At 38.8% G+C, this 20,369-nt stretch overlaps 3 protein-coding genes across 6 annotated transcripts in view; 1 reads left to right on the top strand and 2 right to left on the bottom strand.

Annotated features, from left to right (window-relative positions):
- The first annotated feature begins 114 nt into the window (after nucleotides 1-114).
- The window catches only part of LOC134813589 (WD repeat-containing protein 81-like), a 55,427-nt gene continuing 35,172 nt past the window's right edge, over nucleotides 115-20,369 (top strand). The window contains exons 1-21 of one of the 4 annotated variants that reach the window (XM_063821437.1): nucleotides 115-250; nucleotides 846-907; nucleotides 6,395-6,596; nucleotides 6,864-6,960; nucleotides 7,169-7,328; nucleotides 7,439-7,560; nucleotides 7,751-7,840; nucleotides 8,027-8,262; nucleotides 8,764-8,847; nucleotides 9,020-9,138; nucleotides 13,506-13,660; nucleotides 13,772-13,963; nucleotides 14,314-14,449; nucleotides 14,644-14,742; nucleotides 15,021-15,109; nucleotides 15,602-15,705; nucleotides 18,274-18,410; nucleotides 18,719-18,963; nucleotides 19,202-19,346; nucleotides 19,459-19,654; nucleotides 20,141-20,311. In XM_063821437.1, coding sequence (XP_063677507.1) covers nucleotides 6,437-6,596; nucleotides 6,864-6,960; nucleotides 7,169-7,328; nucleotides 7,439-7,560; nucleotides 7,751-7,840; nucleotides 8,027-8,262; nucleotides 8,764-8,847; nucleotides 9,020-9,138; nucleotides 13,506-13,660; nucleotides 13,772-13,963; nucleotides 14,314-14,449; nucleotides 14,644-14,742; nucleotides 15,021-15,109; nucleotides 15,602-15,705; nucleotides 18,274-18,410; nucleotides 18,719-18,963; nucleotides 19,202-19,346; nucleotides 19,459-19,654; nucleotides 20,141-20,311 — 2,737 coding nt within the window. In that variant the 5' untranslated portion in view covers nucleotides 115-250; nucleotides 846-907; nucleotides 6,395-6,436. Of the gene's footprint in view, nucleotides 251-845; nucleotides 908-6,394; nucleotides 6,597-6,863; nucleotides 6,961-7,168; nucleotides 7,329-7,438; nucleotides 7,561-7,750; nucleotides 7,841-8,026; nucleotides 8,263-8,763; nucleotides 8,848-9,019; nucleotides 9,139-13,505; nucleotides 13,661-13,771; nucleotides 13,964-14,313; nucleotides 14,450-14,643; nucleotides 14,749-15,020; nucleotides 15,110-15,601; nucleotides 15,706-18,273; nucleotides 18,411-18,718; nucleotides 18,964-19,201; nucleotides 19,347-19,458; nucleotides 19,655-20,140; nucleotides 20,312-20,369 lie in introns of all 4 variants that reach the window. The other 3 variants (XM_063821433.1, XM_063821436.1, XM_063821435.1) reach the window with 3 other exon arrangements.
- Nucleotides 1,842-3,542, bottom strand: LOC134813205 (acid-sensing ion channel 1B-like). The gene has a single exon (XM_063820893.1). It carries the CDS (start codon nucleotides 3,540-3,542, stop codon nucleotides 1,842-1,844), a length of 1,701 nt encoding a protein of 566 aa, XP_063676963.1.
- Nucleotides 10,348-13,006, bottom strand: LOC134813590 (uncharacterized). The gene is made up of 3 exons (XM_063821438.1): nucleotides 12,318-13,006; nucleotides 11,729-12,170; nucleotides 10,348-11,591 (listed from the first exon to the last, which is right to left on the bottom strand). Exons 1-3 carry the CDS (start codon nucleotides 12,730-12,732, stop codon nucleotides 11,051-11,053), a joined length of 1,398 nt encoding a protein of 465 aa, XP_063677508.1. The 5' UTR covers nucleotides 12,733-13,006; the 3' UTR covers nucleotides 10,348-11,050.

Here is a 20,369-nt window from a genome sequence, read left to right as displayed (position 1 = left end):
GACGGTTGAAATCACAGAAATATGTAAACGATCCTTAACACTATTTGCTCGTTCTTTTGATTGTTTCCTAGTTCCTTCAGCGAAATCATTCGATCCCAACGGTCAATTCTAAATAGGTGTACTATCATGGCAATCAAGTTAACAAAAAAAGTGATGGAATAGGATTCGATTCCCTGCATCGAAGAGTTGCTGGAGGCGGTGAAGAATAAACAGATCCAACAACAAGACTTGTGCCACTCTAACTTACCAAGTATGTGGACTAAAAATAATATGTTGTAAAATAATAAAATACCGTTTTTCTCTTATCTACCTCGCCGTATATTATTCGCTTATCTACACTTGCATTTCGTTACGATTTAGCTGTTCTAACACTGCTCCAGGTCTGAAATAGCTTGGGTTATTTACGGTAAGTAGTACTTACGGTAAGTAGTGCTTACCGTTATTGAACAACAGTCAACTTATGGATCAGTCAAATTGAAAAACTGGCTGAAAAACTCTCTCTGGTGCAGCCACCCCAATTCGAAGCTTCAAGAAAGTCTGGGGTGTCCATGATTTTTACACTGCTATTCGCTTCCGGTTGTTCAAATCTACCAAAAGTTACTCTCACACAATAGGCTTATTGCCAAGTTTTCATATGACGTAGACAGATGTTCATTTAGCGAATGTGCTTCCTACCAGTAATTGTGTTATTTATATTACCTTGCTTAAATTTAGAACACATGAACATTTGGCGTTTCCTAAGGTGCGAATCGCTACAGAATCGTGTATTAAAGTGGGCTCAAATAAGTGTACAAATGATTAACAGTATTTGTTTATTAACAATATAGATACATTTTCTTCGACAGGAACGCGTAAGATGGAGACTGCATTATAGACTAAACGATTGGATTGATCTCATCACAAAGCAGTGAGTTGATCCTCGGTGAATTGAAATTGGAGCTTGTGTAAAATGATCAAATGAGTAATTTCAAATCAAATGACCAGAATCATTAATGCAAATGAGGCGATGTTTTCTCAAAATTTGTGGCGCATTTGTGGCGGCCCCCATATTCTTGCCCCCATTTGTGGCGGGTTTTGCCCCCATCCTATTTTTCCGGTTTAGAGTGGTTCTGTGTATTTTTGGTATGGTATGTTCACAGTAGTTGCTCCTAAGATCAACCAAAAATATAAGGTGGTGAAATAAACCATCTTAAGTTTGAATAAGGTAGAATAATAACTCAATAATAAGCAAAATACATGATGGGGGGCAAGATTCATATCCGCCACAAAATCTGAGAAAACACCCTCTGATGCAAATTTCAGAAGGGTCTACACAAACAATGTTCAGGAATACGCGTAAGCCAAATTATTGACATCAAAGCGCCATAGCGCGCAGCACAACTGCATGCGCGCGCATTTATTTGCACATTTTCCACGTGATTATTCTGCAGGTTTCTCCCATTTCTATTTGACAGGTGCCGCTCCCTAGATGTTTTTTAAAAGGTCTACAAACCTTTTTTTTAAACAGCAAATCTTTAGAAATTGTTTATCGCGTTTTCAGCCATACATTACTTTCAGGCCACTTAATTTTAATCTCTGAATGAAAACAAAACGTAAAACAATTTAAAATATCAAGCAACTGGAAATCTGTGAATTCTGATTAAATGTTACATTTATTCTCAATCTGATAAAATTGTTAAATATTAATTTCCGATTTCTAAAGCAATGTTTATTGTTTTGTGAAACTTTTGCTCGGTCTCTTGTCTCTTGACTCTTATAATGCCTGCACTTGTAATTAATTATACTAACTTCCTTAAAAATCTAAATAAACATATTATGTTCATCATGAGGTATGATATCGATCACACTACACTACGATTCGCTGAATTTGCAGATTTTGTATTATTCGAATTGTCTTCGATCTGATTAAGATTCTTCCTTCGTTGCCACAGTTTGGCCAAACACCAAGCAAACGAAATTTCGATCAACTGGAATACTGTGAAGAAAGAAAATCCAATAAACAAATCCACGGTCCCTCCAAACTCTGCAATAAAGTTTTGAGGTTCGTATGCTTTCGTTTGCACCTTGTTCATAACTTTCAACTCGTCATAGTATATGTGAACTCGAGCCATGTTATCTCGTATAAACTCGTACGTCGGAGTTTCAATCGTGTAAACCTGATCTTTCAGGAATCTCTCAAAATATTCCTCTGATGGTGGAAACAATGTTGAGGCAATCTCTACGTTCCACTCATGATATTCACAAGGTTCATGGCAAGGTTCAAATGTAATGTCCCCATTCATGACAGCTGTGTCCAACTTCTTATCGCAAATGTACATTTCCACGAACCCACATGTTAATTGTGAGTAGTGCGTCTTGAATATTGGTTCAGAAGTTGCCCAAGCTGACGTACTCGTAGACTGTACCACTTCATCAGTTGGTGGGATATCTGGGCTATCCCGTGTTTGACGTCTTTCTCGTCCTCCGTCGCGCTTGTCCTGCTGCAATCGCTCACTGTACGCATCTAAAACATCTGTTTTATTCAAGGTAAATAGTCTCTCCGCCAGGTACCAAGGAATGCAGTGGCACATATCTAGCATAGCTTCCATTCTTTGCCTTTGTGTACATTCCCTGACAGTCTCGTAATGATGATTGTATTTAGAAAACTGGCTGGGAATATTTTCACACGTACCATGGGGTTTACCCAGTCTTGTATGTGTGTTTTGGGTAAGTTTTAGGAATGTTTCTGAGCCGGGTGAAACCATATAGCCCCCTCTGTTTAGCATGATAGTCTCATCTTGATCCCTGATGAAGATAACGAATCCTTTGCTTTTTGTGGTAAATAGGTAGTGATCAACGTTTGCATCCAAATCTACCGCCAATCCACCCTTCATTCCTCCAGAACTCTGTTTTAACGAACCATCATCATTCAGTTCAAAACAAACTCCAAGTTCTGTCATTTGGGAGAACTTGCTCCAATCCGTGTGATCAACGAAGTTTCCAATCCCTCTAAAAACATAGTCGTACTCACCAAACAGCATGTGATATAAACTTGGTCTGAACTTCAAAACAAGAGACCCTTCTTCGTGCTCCCAGCTGTTGAAATCAGCAAAATCTTCAAAACTTATGTTCAAGTTTCCGTCCGGTTTTGAGCTACTTTTCACATATTCGTCCATCAAATTTTCAAATTCCCGCAGCAGTCTGGTATCATTCCCATTCGTCAATCCCTCTTTAAGTCTTGTGTAGTTTAGCGGGTTGGTGTTGCAGATTGTTATGGCTGGTAATGTTAAATTTTTCTCCCATGAAATGTGGGACTCTACGAAAGATTTGTACTGGAAATAGTCTGCTAAAAGTTGGTAGACCATGAATCCTGTGAAAATCATAAGGATGAGGATGACAATGCCCCAGACAAAACGACACCAACTAGGTCTTGCCTTCTGTCTAATGACTTGGTAGTAGTCACTCGCCAAATCCTGGAACCCAAACATCTCATGAGTTTTGTCATGATCGTCTGGTGCACTTGGCGTGGCTCCATTCCAAGGTTCCACCTGTAGAACGACCATCCTATGTCCACTCGTTAGTTACATTCCTTTAGATCATAGGACAATATATGAGGGTTATTGTAATGGAATGTAGATAAGTTAGTTGCTCTCTAAAACAGTTAACTCGGAAAATGGGAATGGTGGAAATAAAAAAAATAAAAAAATAAATATATCCATAAAAAGAATCCTTGTTGTACAAGCAAAAGTTTCAATCAGCGAGATCACTCAACCGAATTAACTATGGATCCAATGCAAAGAGTAATAAATTATTACAACAGGAAACATTTAACAAGAAAGGTTAGGATTTTAGCAGGGACTGATATTTTAGACTTATAAAATTGAAGATGGAAGTAAATTATTGCTATAACAAGAAACATAACTTCAATATCAAAGCAGCACTATAGCTACTCCTGACAATCGTTATTTCTATTGACATGCGAATGAGTTTGTAAATAATCCCTAATTAAACGACAACACTAATGTTCTGTCTTTAATCCTATTGAATTAACTCAATAGGATCAAACTTAATTTATTACGTTCATTTATTTATAAAGCTAATCTATTAAGATAATAGAATAAATCTTAATTTAAGCCCAAACGGTAATTATAAAACTGAAAGAACCAAGCTCGATAAGAAATAAACGAAGGAACAAGACGTGTTGAAGAAAAAAAGTTTGATACTTTTTAAAGATGAAATAAAGATGTTTTAAATAAAGATGTTTTAAATAAAGATGTTTTAAATTAAGATGTTTTAAATAAAGATGTTCTAGATAAAAAAGTACTTAAGATTGAGTCCATCGCAATTTGCTAGAACAGAACGACGCTTTATTTCACAAGTATTCGCGTTAACTGGTGCTCAGTCGGATGATTTCAGCCAGTCTTTTAACAAAACTCTCGATAGTAAATTATTTAAACAATAAAAAATTACTGCCTTTCTTTCTGGTTTCTACGTCATGGCTCCTCATTGTTCCGGGAATTTATAAAACCACCGTGTATTACATGTAAAGAAAGCGGAGGAGACGGCAGTCAATAATATAGTGAGTCTTGTGACATCATTTGAACTTGCTAGATAGTTACGAACGTGGCGAAAAATTAAATAGTGGATTTGGAATAAAATGAAATAAAACAAGGTATTTATATCTCGCATGTACAAAAAGATAGTGAGAAGGTATAAATTATAATATAATCACAGATTACAGGGCCGCTCTCCTATCTAGAGGAAGTAGCCAGTAACTAAAGCGTTGACATCTAGTCAAGTGTTAAAGAGGGTACCTTGGTATCTGTTAGTAAGGAGAGAGGTTATATTTTGGCGAAACTGTCGGTTACATTGCATGTAACCAAGAAATTTGCGACTTGAATTTTCCCAAAACGGAGCTGGAATTCCCGATTTTTAGTAGATATTAATATTATTACACTTTCGAGCGGAGTTGCCCCCATAAAGAGCACTGTGAGAGTTACTATCAACAGTGAGAGTCTCACAGGGGATGAGATATCGATCGCTTGGTCAGAAAGCTCAATAGAACCGGGGAGCCAGCTCTGACCAACTACTACTATAACAGTAGTTATAGGTACTACTATAAGGTATTAAACTTTCTAGCTATTGTTTAGACATTATACAAACCGGCTCCCCTACATAATTTGGCAAAGAGGCCTAATTTTGTATGATACAGAGCGAAAATTTTGTCTCGGGACCAGTTTAAACCTTTTAAAAGTACACTTAGAAAATGATTTAGTCCAATGAAAAACATTCTTAATATATTATATAAGCATAACTAAAAACAAACAAATGGCGTAGCTTAAGTAGCTGATCCGGTAATGAATTGGTCTGGGGTAAACAGGCCCGGTGATTGATGTGATGCCATTAACCTTAGACCAATTATGGTAATAGTAAGGGTGACCAGTCTGACTACTACCAGCCTGGTAAATGGTAGTACACTACTTTATTACAGAAAGACAACATGTTGTGGACCTTTGAGTTCAACTACTACCAACTAATGTTGGTAGTAGTTAAAGAAAAAAAGAAGAGAAAACATACAAAAGATTCCATCCAATTACTTCAAGGTCGCCATAGGTTTACACGGTTCGTATTTTGGGAAAAAGTCACTTCACACCTATGGTCTTCTCTATAACAGAAGGATGTCTAAAAAATGTGGAAAGTTCCTCAAAAAACCGAGCTTAGAGCTTTAGAGGAAGATTCTTTCAACGCCCTTTAGAAATGAAGATTGTTCCTAAACCTCATTGCAGATCATAAATCTGACAACTGAGGAAAGAGGAAAACATTCAATTTTAAATTATTGTATAATGATATATATTGGGATATTGATTTATAATTTGGGGGTGGGACTCTGGTTGGTGATACAGCATGAACATTCGAATTTTGTCACATAATGCCTTAAACTGAATTTTGTTGAGATTGAGAATATGGTGACTATTTTATATTTTCTTATTAATTCAATTAATAGTTTTGACTTTATTTATAAAGCTTATGATAAACTGTTTTAAACGAGTTTACATTTAGCTATAAAATTATTGTATAACATTATTGATGAAAGATGTAATGCTTAAATTATTTTCAATTTATTAATTTGTCAATTAACATTCATGTTTTTAGCATGTTTTAATCTTCTTGCGCATATCTACTTATCTAGCTTTCTGTATTTTATGTCTTATTAAAACAACATAGCTCGTAACGTAATATTTAGTTATCACAAATGAATTATAAATTATAAGAATATGCAGAAATGCGGAAGTAGTAACTATGCGATTGGTATTACCCAGGCGATTGGGATTACCCAGATCCCTGATGGGAAACTAAAATTACTCTGCTATTTTTCAAATTTCACATCATTGCACATAACTAGATTCTCTCCTAGGAATGTAAAGTCCCGGTATCTCGGGGAAGCTATCTGAATGTCATGGCAACGTTATTGGAGGATCTACATGTTTGTTGGTACCAAGTAAACAAGCAAACTGATGGGAGTTACAAGATTCTCTGCAATGACGAGTGGTTGGAGGCGGTGAAGAATAAACAGATTCAGCTACAAGACGGAAACTTGTACCACTCCAACTTACCAAGTATGTGCCAATTACAATAATCTTTAAAATAAATAGGTAATGTTTGATAAAATAACGTTAACTATTATAGAATAATAGGACATTCTAGCACGAAAGTACTGCGTACGTGTTATTTTGTAACAATACTTTCCGCATTTTTGATTTCCCACAGCAATTCAAGAATTAAGGGAATGTTATTTTGCCCAGCAAGCCGTATGCATTTCGTGCAATTCAGCAGCTGACGGTATTTTGACGGAGAAATTTGGGTGAAATTTGCTTTCTCCCTAGGTCCGATTGAGTGTAAGCTGTTGCTGGAGCCCTCCAATACCGACCCTAGTCCTGCAGGACTGCACATTGTACATGTCTACCTCATTCCACGACAGGGGTATGTTTTACAATGGTATTACACTAGTTTAGACTGTGATGATGTAGTCAGTTATAGAAATCTTCCCAGTTTAACCCCTCCTGCTTTTACTCATCTTTTACTCATCTGTAGTTCATACCGATTTTAGACCTTTTAAACTAAGTAAAAAGGTTATTATTACTATTAGTATTGCGACCTGTGATAACTTATCAACCTTGTAACTTCCCAGCCGAGTACGATACAGTAAAATACAGAAGACGGACAATCTGTACACGGACAATAGTCTTGGTCAGCTGATGTGCCTGGTGGACTACGAGTTGATCCAACAGGAGAAGAAAAAGGGAAATTCAATAACTGTTCAACCTATACAGTCTAACACATTCTCAGAGGTTAATCAATCCTGTTATCAATAACTATTTGAGGCTAATTTCTAATACATTCCAATTTCCAACTAGAAGACTGATCGTTTGAATTAAAATTGGCTACTATTATTTTCCAGGAGGTGTTTGAAGATATCACAACTGTCTTATCGTCCAACGACCACCCCGGGTCTCAGTTTCTGGTCGGACATTCCATCTCGGAGACTGCCTTTTATCTCTGCTTCAGACACCATTCCTTCAGGTACTCAGAGCCAACAATCAACATTATTCTATTACAACATGAATCCACTTCGAATCGCGATTACTGTAGGTAACTTTAACAATTCTTACCCTGAATTTATTCTTGAGACAAACTGATAATTTGTCGATCAATTTATATATAACCAAATTAAATTGTTCTTTAATTTCTTACTCAATCAACCACTTTCCAGACTTAAAGATGTTATCTGCTACTCCCCGACCCTACTCATTGGTTCTCACAGGCCTCTCTTTATTGTCTACCAACTACTTCAATATCTTAGGTTTGGAGAAAATATCCAATATTGTTAACCAAATACAGTGGAACCCTGATCTTAATACAGTTTTTGGAATAAAGAAAATTATAGACACATCACTCATGTACATTTTTCAACTATCATTATTATTCGATGAAAATTAAAACGTTTGTTGTAGATTTAAAACGTTTCTTTACTTGTTTACTATTCCAGGTGGTTGCATAGCCACGGTCTGACTCATGACCACATCCGTACTACAAACCTTTATGTGGATGAGAAACTGTGGCTAAGTGTGGGAGCACCTAGACTAGGGCTTCTTCCTGTGTCTAGGGAGGAAGTAAAGCAGATAGAGGAGATAAAGGAGGTGAAGTTGAAAGAGAAGAGATTATTGTACCCGTTTACTGGGCCACCTGATTCCATTCTCAGTGCTTGTGGAGCCTGGGTAAAAGGTTTGCTTGTAATTGTATTCTCAGTGCTTGTGGAGCCTGGGTAAAAGGTTTGCTTGTAATTGTATTCTCAGTGCTTGTGTAGCCTGGGTAAAAGGTTTGCTTGTAATTGTATTCTCAGTGCTTGTGGAGCCTGGGTAAAAGGTTTGTTTGTAATTGTATTCTCAGTGCTTGTGGAATGTGGAGCCTGGGTAAAAGGTTTGCTTGTAATTGTATTAGAAATTTATTTACTTGTACTTGATTAGGTATCCTAAATTATTCGAGTGGCCTGCACCAATGAACTCCCGTTTGTGTCTCGTACATTCTCCCTCTAGTGTTTGTGGTCACTAGCCATCTCGCTCACTCCTATCTATGTCAGTGTTTCCTGAAAACGCTGAAGCATCTTCTAGCAAACATTTCATCCAGTTATTTTCTTGTATTATAATACGAATAATTACGAATCGTCACTGACGATACTTTTTTAGGGTACAAATCAGTACTGACGTTCTTTAATTTTAATTGCAGGATACCTGTCGAACCTGGACTATCTACTGCTCTTAAACCAATACAGTGGCAAAGTTTTAGGGGATCCCAATCTTCATCCTGTCAGTAAGTTATAGGATAAAATTCTAAAAAGTTCCGAGGTGCTACTCCTTTACTTTAAGCCATCTACTATGGGAATGTTTCATAGTGCCTGAGGAGCTCATCGACATATTATCTTGTAAAATATTTAAAATGTTTATCCTCATTCTTGCTGTTTTTAGTGCGTTTATAATCTCAGTACCGTGGGTGATGGATTTCTCCTCCTCCTACGGTGGGTGGAGAGATTTGAGTAAGTCAAAGTTCCGTCTGAACAAGGGAGACCAGCACTTGGACAGTACTTACAAGATACATGGAATGGTAAGCTGCAACTTATACAGAATAACAAAACAAATTACATATTTAAAAGAATTTAAGCTTCAAACAAATCATGCGGCCTTAACAGTACTTGGAACAGGGGGTTATAGGACTCGAACAAGAGGTGGCAAAATTGTCCCGGTCCGTTATCTCAGCTTCTGAGTGGTTTTATACGCAACAACGAAAAACCCACATTCATGGTTTTATAAACTATGGTCTTTCCGACAAATTTTAGGGTTCAAATTCAAGTGCATTTTAATCTGGCTGATCAAGTGAGATTATTTGATTGGGAAGTTGGTCGTTTAGCTCCGGACAGTCTATGCAACGTCTATGCAACGTCCGTGCAACAACAAAAGAACCGTCTATGCAACGTCTATGCAACGTCCCTGCACAATGAACACTCTATGCACACTCCCTGCACGGTCAGTCTATGCAACGTCTATGCAACGTCTATGCAACGTCCCTGCACAGTACCATATGAACACCGGCTACTAGCCGGCTACTAGCCGGCTAGTAGCCACTTTTGTAATAACAGCTCCTCAACTTCACATTAACAACCGGCTACTAGCCGGCACTTGAAAAGCGGTCACTAGCCGGCTACTAACCGGCTACTAACCGGCTAGTAACCACCAAGTGACTACTAACCGGCTAGTAGCCGGTTAGTAGCCGGCTAGTGACCGCTTTCTAAGTGCCGGCTAGTAGCCGGTTTGGAACCGGCTACTAGTAGGTCTGCTTTAGAGCTCGGCTAATAGCCGGCTAGTGACCGCTTAGTAGCCGGTTAGTAGCCACTTTGTGGTCACTAGCCGGCTAGTAGCCGGTTAGTAGCCGGCTAGTGACCACTTTTCAAGTGCCGGTTAGTAGCCGGTTGGTAATGTGAAGTTGAGGAGCTGTTATTACAAAAGTGGCTACTAGCCGGCTAGTAGCCGGCTAGTAGCCGGTGTTCATATGGTACTGTGCAGGGACGTTGCATAGACGTTGCATAGACGTAAGACGTTGCATAGACGTTGCATAGACTGACCGTGCAGGGAGTGTGCATAGAGTGTTCATTGTGCAGGGACGTTGCATAGACGTTGCATAGACAGTTCTTTTGTTGTTGCATGGACCTAAGATGAGAAGTACGGACTCGTTTAGGGGGAAAAGTACGTACTTGTACGCAACTTTGAAAAGTCCGACTCATACGACGTACGATTCAGATAGAATTTTTTTGTTTTTGAATTATTATCATCGTGTAAAATGTAATTATTTGCCGATGTTAGAGAAAATATACCGTTCGCGAACAAATTAAACACACAATTCTCAATTTCTCTTAAAGTTAGAAAGTTTTTGAAAACGCTCAATATTAGGCCGTAACATGCGATTTAGAACTCTTCCATCGATTTCTAGAAGGAGAACTTTTCAGTAGAATTGAAAAGTACGTACGATACGAGTAAATTGAAAAGTCCGACTCATTCGTACTTCTCATCTTAGGCATGGACGTTGCATAGACGTTGCATAGACTGTCCGGAGCTAAACGACCAAGTTGCCATTTGATTATAAGGCTCTACCTCCTAATTAGATTTACTGGTCAACGATAATTTGGCGACAAATCAAAGATATCATACCCTAATGATGTTTATTTAGCTTTCTAAGATGCGTGTAGGTCTATCAATAGGTGTGGATGTGTAATTAGATTTACTTGGGCTGAGTTCTAGTAGTCCACCTTTGTACGAATTTGAAAATAATACTTTTTTCCAATTCTAGGTAGATATAATGTGATAATTAAATAAAATGATTGCTTTCAGGATTCTGTAAAAGTAAATAAAAATAAAACTTGAATTAACAGACAGTTAGATAAAACCTATTGTCGAAAGATAACACAGACAATGTTATTATGCATGCTGATTAAATGTAAGGTTATGATAACAGACTTGACGTATTATAGAGATTTAAAACATGAAATACAGAGCTTGACCAAGTGCTTTTTAGTGCATTTCACTACCCCACATTTCTCGCACAATCCTGACGACTTGGTCAGGCTGTTTTTTCCTCTGTACCGCCCTGCAGCTTCATTTATGTCCCTAAGGTCGACAATACAGGAACCACAACGTGCTGGTGTCTGGCTACTTTGTCCCTTGAAGGGTAAAATATCATCGGAGTGGGAGGGTGCCGAGGACTCCTTGGTTGCTGCCATCAGGTATCTGTTGTCTTTCGTAACCAGATACATTTTCACCAGGTTGACAGGAGTTAGACCTGCTGTTCCTTTCTTCTCCAGGTACGGGTTGATGAGCCCCATTGCCAACTTCTTCCCGAATGCAAAACTGTCAGCTAGGCGAGGGTTTCCGCCGTTATTGAGTGTCACCAAATTCTGTACGTTGACTCTGGTGGTATCCATTATATGCGAGAAGAAAGCAACAGAAGATCTCTCCTCGCTGTTAACACACCCGTCAAAAGAAAGGTGGCGTAGTATCCATTTGAATCTGGGATTAAATCGAGGATTATCATTCTACTGGTCACATGCACTGGTAGTTATAGTAGTACTCTATTATTTCAATTAATTATCTTCGAATAAGTGCAAAATGATTTGAAACACAAGCAACATGAACAAATAGTTTACCTGTTTATCGGCAATACAGCTGAAAATACAGGCAGGTGATCAGACTGATACAGGTTGCTGAGCTTTGTATTAGCCTGTGAATAAAGCCCCCTCATTAACCATAGACCAAGAAAAGCTCTGAACTCCTCTAGGGTGATGAATTTTTTCAACTTCTGGCAGCCGGCTTCAGCAACCCGGTCGTCTTCAGTGAGGACGTAGTCTTCCTCTATCTCCAGATCCGCATGTATCCGTTCTACCTCTTCCAGATCTTCTTCTTCTTCTGGCTCTCTATCTTCAGGGTCTGCATCTATCCACGTTCCAATCCCCCTATCGTCTTCCTCTCCTCCAATTTCTTCCTCTCCTTCGTTATCAGAACCGTCCGTGTTCTCACTTGAAGCTTGCCGTTTCAATGTTGCCGCTATCCGCTTGTTGGTGAAGGAAATCACCTTTTTCTGGATATCAACTGGGAATGTTAATTGCATAAATATTCGATTGTTACTCTACGATTTATAAGTTATAATTAATTAGTCATGTCAGTTATACATAATATATATATTATATATTGTGATAACAAATTTGCGAAGAGGGTATTGATAAAATCAGGACCCACCTGTGACAAAGTAGTCGAATGCAGAAACTGGATCGTTGAGGTTTTGAGCCTCTGGGATCACACCTGGTCTCCCAATCACGATATCTTGCTCCGCCCGCTTTATCTTTAAATTTTTCTGGACGGAGTACCTCGTCGTCCTGTCTGCATCTCTCACCCTTTTACCCTTTGTCAAGGTGGTGAGGCTCTGAGGTTGACTAGCAGTGGCATCCGTCGTTGCTGCTACACGCATGGTGTAGTTTGCTTCAACTTCAGCCGCTGCCAAGCTGCAGACAGGACATTTGTTAATAGGGGTCTTCTTTACACGGGTTCTTTTCTTCTCTGGCTCTGAACTGCTGTTACCGGTATCAACAGTGGCAAGTGGATCAGGCGATAGGCACCTCTTCTCACTCTTGGCGGTTCTACTTGGTCTAATCATTACTGCACAATTCAACAGTTATATTTATTATAATATATACAAAGCCTTTGTCGAAGGTTTTATTAGTACATGGTACCCAGAACCGACGGTCACGAACTATTATGTTTTACTGAAATAAACCCGATTGATATCAATATCAGGGACTGAAGATCCAAGGAGCATATTGCATAAGGGCCTCAATATTAATAAATTCAAGAGAAACTTGACGAAGTCAAATTAAAACACGTACACAAGCGAATAAACTTCAAGGAAAACAAATCCAAACAAAGGAAGTGAATCAATACGTGGATCACGTCATAATAATATTATTATTCGATATAAATTCATAAGCGTATGCTAAATGCTTCACTTCCTGTATACAAGTTACGCAATCCTGGAATGCTAATTAAATAATTCGCGATACTTCCTACGAAGTTACACCCTCCTCCCCTATAATGATAATTCGATGAAATTATCAATTTCTTGGGACCTAGGCCGGGACAAAATCACCACCTCCTGTATTTGGGGTATTTTTTAGGGTTAGGTAATTTTAATTGGTTTTAATTAATTTCCTGAGTTTGACAGCTAAATAAATTTTGAATGGAAATCGATAGAATTGAGGATAGATCGAGTATGAATGTATTTGGTCTATTGATTGTGAAGTTATATTGTGCTTAAGTCGTGAGAGGGCAAAAATACCACCCACTGTTCCAAATACTGTTAATTCAGGGACCGTTAGATAAACAAAAATTAACGTGTGTAAACACTAAATACTAAACAGCAATTATTTTCAGAGGGTTTCCGCCCCGTCCTGGATGAGATCTCGCCGATCGTTCCACGAGGAGGAGAGCGAGACCCCGATTACCCCTCACCATCTCATAGACACACTCTCAGAGATCACCTATTTTAGCTACAAGGCTAGACGCATGCCTAAAGCTCTCCTATGCAAGTCAGTTACAAAATGTCGACGTTTTTACTTCAATTTGGTTTCATCTTCATTGTATAAGACAGAAGTGAGATATGATGATTCTCATTAAGTATGGCTGAGTAAATGTTTCAGATATGTGCGATCCAAATGGGAGCCTCAAGAGTACCCAGCTACCATGAGTCACCTCTACAAATGGACTCCCGACGAGTGTATCCCAGAGTTCTACACTGACAAGACAATATTCGCCTCCGTACACTCTGACCTCCCCGACCTTGCTCTTCCACCCTGGGCTTCTGATAGCCAAGACTTCATTCGTAAACACAGGTTTGCTTAAACATGGATGGGGGGGATCATATGGTCAGAATCGTACGTGACGTTGGGTAGGTGGGTCATATTTTCTTCCAATACACAGTTAGTACTCTTGTACTAAGTGGTGGGTCTGCTGCTCATTTCCCAGAAAAACAGTTGGTACATGGTACTAAGGGGTTCATTCCTTTTTGTGTAAAGTTCAAAACTGCACTTAGTCGACGTCGCGTACGGCACTTAGTACCTGATCCCCCCCCCCCCCCCCCCCCCCCCCCCCCCTGATCACTACATTTCAATTTGTCTGATGTTTAACTAATCGGAAGTTAGATGCTGTAAAGTGTAGAATAAATCCCGGCTTTTTCTAACAGAGATGCGTTGGAAGGGGACTACGTTTCCAGCAGACTCCACAATTGGATAGATCTCATGTTTGGAGAGAAGTTATTTGGGGCTGCTGCCATCGCCAGTAAAAACGTATTCAAAGAGCTTGTCGATAACCACAAAACAGTGAGTTGATTATTTTCAGTGTATTCAGCGTATCTTAAATCGATTATGGTAATTGTGTGATTCAATATGGCCTTGATGTTAGAAGTAATGGTTGAAAATGAAGATGTAGATAACATGATTAAATAGTTAAGCAGGCGCTGTTTCGGTAATGACTGCCTTTAATGTAAAACGTGCAGAGAAAGAAACTGTTTCAGATAACAAATAAAGGAGTCCGGCAGCTATTCCAGTTCGCTCATCCCCGGCGACTGACATCTTCGCCACCTGTACCTCAGTTGCCTCAATCTACTCATGAGGTTGAGGTTTAATCTTGTTACTGTCTTTTAACATGTATTGTGTGATTGTAACTGTTTATTGTTGTCTCCAAAGTGGAAGAGACGTCAACCTTAGTTTCGCTATAATTTTGCGTTTCAAGGAACCTACATTTTACTGTTCTTAAATGAAGTCAGCTTCTGAGTAGCGAAAAATGTGGTCTAACGGAAAAAACACTATGAAAATTTGTATCGCTGCTTTAAATTGAAAGTCCAAAACTTCAACTTCTATCATGACTGCAAGTTAACACTATAAAACCCAGATAGTAGCCGCTAACAAGATTGAGATGTGCGAGGAACCTGACTACGAAGAGGATCAGGACAACTCCCCAATCAGGCGCTGCAATACGTAGTCAGTTTCCTCTTCAGCTTCTTATTTTTACAGTTTCCTCTTCAGCTTCTTATTTTTACAGTTTCCTCTTCAGCTTCTTATTTTTACAGTTTCCTCTTCAGCTTCTTATTTTTACAGTTTCCTCAACTCTTCACTCTTCAGCTTCTTATTTTTACAGTTTCTTCAACTCTTCAGCTTCTTATTTTTACAGTTTCTTCAACTCTTCAGCTTCTTATTTTTACAGTTTCCTCAACCCTTCAGCTTCTTATTTTTACAGTTACACCATTTTTGGGCCTAATTATCGGCTTATTGGCCGCGGCCGTTGTTTAATGTTTATAGGCAATGATTGTCAATATAAATTCACGTAGGGTTGTTATTTATTACATTTGTAGTGTTTCTACTTTCTTTAGATTTATCTGAAATATTTAAAAGATTTGATTAAACAGCATCCAACTTTACCACTCCTTTGAGATGACGAACTTGATGTTCGGCTTTATGTTGCTTTGATTTCAGTCAAGCTAAAGGCGCGGAAAAACCTCCGGTACAAAGAAACCACTCTGTTGATCCTTCTCTGCTAAAGAACCTTATCAATAAGAAATATAACCAGCGAAATGAAGGTATTAAATTATAAACTTATCAAAAGTATGTATACAGAGACGGGGGAGGGGGGTATGCAACGACCATTAATGTCAGTAGATGGAATTTTGTCAAAACTGACATTGTCATTAATGGTCATTAATGGTCATTAATGGTCATTAAATAATTGAAATTCTGAACTATCTTGGAAGCAACATGTCCAAGAAATTTACAATTATGATCACTTTGTATCACTTCTATAAAGTTTCTCACAGCCCCCTACATCGATTGCCAGAGTCTCGTTTGAGAAAACGAATTAATATTCGCCTAATAGAGGCTCGGACCTCGGTTTCGGAATGAGTGCCAAGCACCATTCTGTTATACGTTGGTAACTTGTCTTGTCTGTTTGCTTGTTTGTATTTGACTTAGTATAAATGCTTGTTTGCAGTTGACTTAGTATAAATGCTTGTTTACAGTTGACTTAGTATAAATGCTTGTTTGCAGTTGACTTAGTATACATGCTTGTTTGCAGTTTGCGTGGATTTGAATTGTATTGATTTCCTTTATTTGTGTTGATTGCTTTTGATAATTTGGATTTTCAATACCTCCTCACAGTACCTTCTATGCCATCGTAAGACGATATTTAGAAATAAAAGTCGGAGATCGAAATGTTTTGGTACCGGCTGTTTCGAGGGTTCTGTGCCATACCAACCGGGCTGCAAAAATTCTTCTAAGCCCTGTCAACGTCGAACAATTCGAAAGGGCGACTCATTAAGTGCTACCTTTGTTCCAAAAAATGCTAAACGTCCCCTTCGTTGCCTCGGTACCATCTTATCAATGAGTGTCTCTGCTTCAAAAAAGGGCAACTGCAGATCTAGACGAATTCCTGCCGCATCAATTTGTCCCTATCATGATGACAGTGCTCGATTTTGGGTCAAAACTTTAAACTGCCAAAGGCAGAGTATTGAACTGTAAACGAATTGTTCTATCTAATCCTAGGAAAATATCAGCTTTTTTGTTGTCCGATTCAGACTGATGACGATGTATTTCATGAAGTGCTAAAGTTGAATAAGTTCATCTACTGTGTAATTACTATATAATCGACTAGCATTTAAATGATTTGGCTAAAATATAAATCTTGATATGATATAAGAACGGGAACGAAGTATTTAATTTTAATACCCGTGTTATTATTATTTTATTATTGATTGTTATTTTACTATTGATACGATCTGATACTCCTAAATTGCCCTTTGAATTATTATTATTATTGATAACTATAAGTCACCAACTGTTTACTGTTATCTGGTTTAAATCCCGTGGCCGCAAAATTTGTTCTTCATTACATTCGAAGTTAATAAATGTAATCCCTAACTCACTCTGGAATCCACTCAAGTGATATTCTGGAAGGTCTGCCTAACCACGGAAGATTCTATTCTAAGTTTTCTCTTTCGAATCTCTAATTGTAAATGTAAAATAATAACATATACTTGTAGTTAGTTAACTTAAGGTAGGGTCTAAGTGATGCAGGCGTCCGTCCTTTTCGCTCTAAGAAGTGCCGGAAAAAACATGACCATTAATGTCAGTAGATGAAATTTTGACAAAACTGACATTGTCATTAATGGTCATTAATGGTCATTAATGGTCATTAATGGTCATTAATGGTCATTAATGGTCGTTGCATACCCCCCGGGGGAGGGAGGGACCCAATAAAAACCAAGAGATTGGGATCGGTTTGTTTTGAGATTGGAAACCCCCTCCCTCCCTCCACCTCCCCCCTCCCCGTAACAAATAGGAATTTTATATCCGATATTGTTACGAATGATAATTGTTACAGCTCTGAAACCTCCGACATCTGAAATGGGCAATTCGGTAATGTGGCATAACACGGTTAACGCACGGTTAAGGCACGGTTAAAGCACAGTTAAGGCACGGATAAGGCACGGTTAAGGCACAAGGGTTACATAAGGCACGGTTCTTAAGGCACGGTTAACGCACGGTTAAGGCACGGTTAAGGCACAGTTAAGGCACAAACTGCCCAAAAGCAACCATTATGGTCGCTTAAGGCACAGTTAACACACGGTTAACGCACGGTTGGGGAAATATAACATATAAACATACAAGTGGTTAACTAAGGCACGGTTAAGGCACGGCTAGGGAACAAGGGTTACATAAGGCACGGTTGAGACACGGTCACTTAAGGCACGCTTAACGCACAGTTAAGGCACGGTTAAGGCACAAACTGCCCAAAAGCAACCATTGTGGTCGCCTAATGCACGGTTAACGCACGGTTGGGGAAATATAACCTATAAACATACAAGTGGTTAACTAAGGCGCATGATCTGTAAATTTTACAGTGCGATTCCCGCTATGAATAAATTTTCTAATTGTAAAGCACCAGCCCTGCTTCGTTTGACCGTCCTATATTTGAAATCTTTATCTCGATTAACGATCTCTTCAAGTAACAAGGCTCTTCAAATTAAGTTAACATCTCTTAGAGCTCACACCTGTTCATTTGAGCGAGGTGATCTACACAACCTGAAATGTTATAACATTGTTGATAAATTAACAAGCCTGTGATTGATTAAAAATCAAATAAACCTCTCTAGGAGCCAGATTGGACTCAATTCAAGAGTTGATATTCTCTCCTGTAAGACTATCTAAAGAAGAGGAAAATATAACCGCAAAGATCCGGTACCTCAACCAGTTCTTCTCATCTCTCGGTGGTTCTATTTGGGAAGATGAGGTACTAACTACCTTTTTTTATGTGTTAAATACTTAAATATTTAAGAAGAAAGGTGCAACCTGCCAAAACATAATTAAATGCTTCCCGTCGGGATCTTTCTTACTGGAGTGTTATCAAATACCAATATTCAATATCTGAATAAACAATAAACATTGAACATTTCAGTATTTCTGATCATGTTCTTCCCAATCCATGTATTGTGATTTCGTTAAATTTCTAAAGTCTTATTTTTCTAACAAAACAGAATTCAATAATATCAATATTTATTGCATTTACGCCAACACAAACCTCCTGACATCCGCCAACAGGAAAGTGAGACCACGCGCTCGTACCCTCCCATCCCAACCCCACCAACCCCACCTACCCCACCTGCAACACCTGCAACACCACTCAGTCTCAAAGCGAGACAGAGACAGGATATTCAGAGTGTGGGCTGTGTTTTGATAGAGATACTCTCCTCGACTCGCATTCCTGAGTATGAGGACATGTCCCGGGAGCAATATCTCCAAGAAGCCTCCTTCCTCTGGAACAAGAACAAAGATGAAATCTTTATGTACGTCTTGTTTTCTGGTTAACTCTGTAAACATTGGTTGTTACCAGATTTCTTAAACATCATACTATCACTGTACTCAGTACCTTAGATTTAATCAGTGCCGTGAATTGGTCCTGTTCAATACTAACGTGTAGTGGGATGATAAAGTCTTGAAGAAATTATTAAAGCACTAGATAAAATGACGTCACCTGATCTCACAACATGACATCACACATGACGTCACACTCTCTCTTACCAGGTGTTTCAACGATTTGATAGAGTACTTGTTGTACAGTGATGACGTGTTCTGTACCACTGATTACCTACTTCATCCACACTTCAACAATTTAGCTATGCCTCTCTACTTCGACAGCCTCTACAACCTGATCTTCAGCCTCGAACAGGTTCATGAACTATACATTACATAGATCTGGTAACTGGATAAAACACACATATTTGACACGTGACAGTGATTCTTGGTTTTGATTGGCTAATGCTGATTGTGGTAACTTTCAGCAAGACACAATAGAGTCGACAATATCGCACTGTGGCGCCTACCTGAAGAACAACCCCAAGTTCCTGTCCAGTCTAGGAAGTTCCGGGATGCTACTGTTGTTGGGGTACCTCAAACCCTTGTTCTCCGGAACTCATTCCTGTAAAGCTTTCATCAAGCTGTTCGATACAATCGCAGTCCACTGTGATCACAAAGCACGTGAGTTATTTTAAGTCAGAACTAATTTTGCCAAACAACAGAATGTTAGAATAATGGAGATATCTCCCGCGTTGTGTCTTCTAATGGATTGACAAAAGCTGAAGAGTTATTTTAAGGCCTATGAAATAATTTCCACAAATGGCGAGCTAGAGGCCAAGTTCACAGGTTACAATCACACCGTACCAGAGCTAGTTCAGCTAGTGAGTTATGTCCAATTTAAGGTTATGCCTGGATCCTGAAGCTGATAAAGCTATCGAGCAGGGTGCCGGACGTAAACCGGTAGACATTAACACTCACAGATCACAGCCCACAGATCACAGCCCCCAGATCACAGCCCCCAGATCACTCTTTGGAGACTTCCTTACTAACATCTAGAATCGTTATTTTAAACTGTTACTTAGTAGCTGTCACTATAAACAAGCTGTAAATAATCTTTCAACTCGCTACATTTCTTCTCGCTGCATTCTAATTAGTCCCTCCTCCCAGTGGAGCTGCTGAGCGAATGTCTGGAGCAGTTTTACAGGAACTGTACTTCCTCCTCTGAGCGGATGATGCTCTCAAACGTTAACTTCATCATGAGCGTCAAACGACACTTCGGCCTCAGGGCATTCCTCAACAAGTTTATTGGACATATTATCGAGAATATCGTCGACACTGGTTTGTGAGAGAGGGATACTCACATATTTTATTAGTATTATTTATTATTATTATTGTT

The sequence above is a fragment of the Bolinopsis microptera genome, chromosome 3 (genome assembly GCF_026151205.1).
Source record: "Bolinopsis microptera isolate Bmic1 chromosome 3, MBARI_Bmic_1.0, whole genome shotgun sequence".
In the NCBI taxonomy this organism is placed as follows: Eukaryota; Metazoa; Ctenophora; class Tentaculata; order Lobata; family Bolinopsidae; genus Bolinopsis; species Bolinopsis microptera.
Note: the sequence above shows the minus strand (reverse complement) of the source record. Positions and strands in the feature narration are given on the sequence as shown.

Bases quoted from the DNA above. Each gene is read 5' to 3' on its own strand.
- LOC134813205 (XM_063820893.1), bottom strand. From the start codon at position 3,542: ATGGTCGTTCTACAGGTGGAACCTTGGAATGGAGCCACGCCAAGTGCA.
- LOC134813590 (XM_063821438.1), bottom strand. From the start codon at position 12,732: ATGATTAGACCAAGTAGAACCGCCAAGAGTGAGAAGAGGTGCCTATCG. The intron at 12,171-12,317 runs GTGGGTCCTGAT...TAACATTCCCAG, and splicing joins ATTCGACTACTTTGTCACAG to TTGATATCCAGAAAAAGGTG. The intron at 11,592-11,728 runs GTAAACTATTTG...ATTTAATCCCAG, and splicing joins GCTGTATTGCCGATAAACAG to ATTCAAATGGATACTACGCC.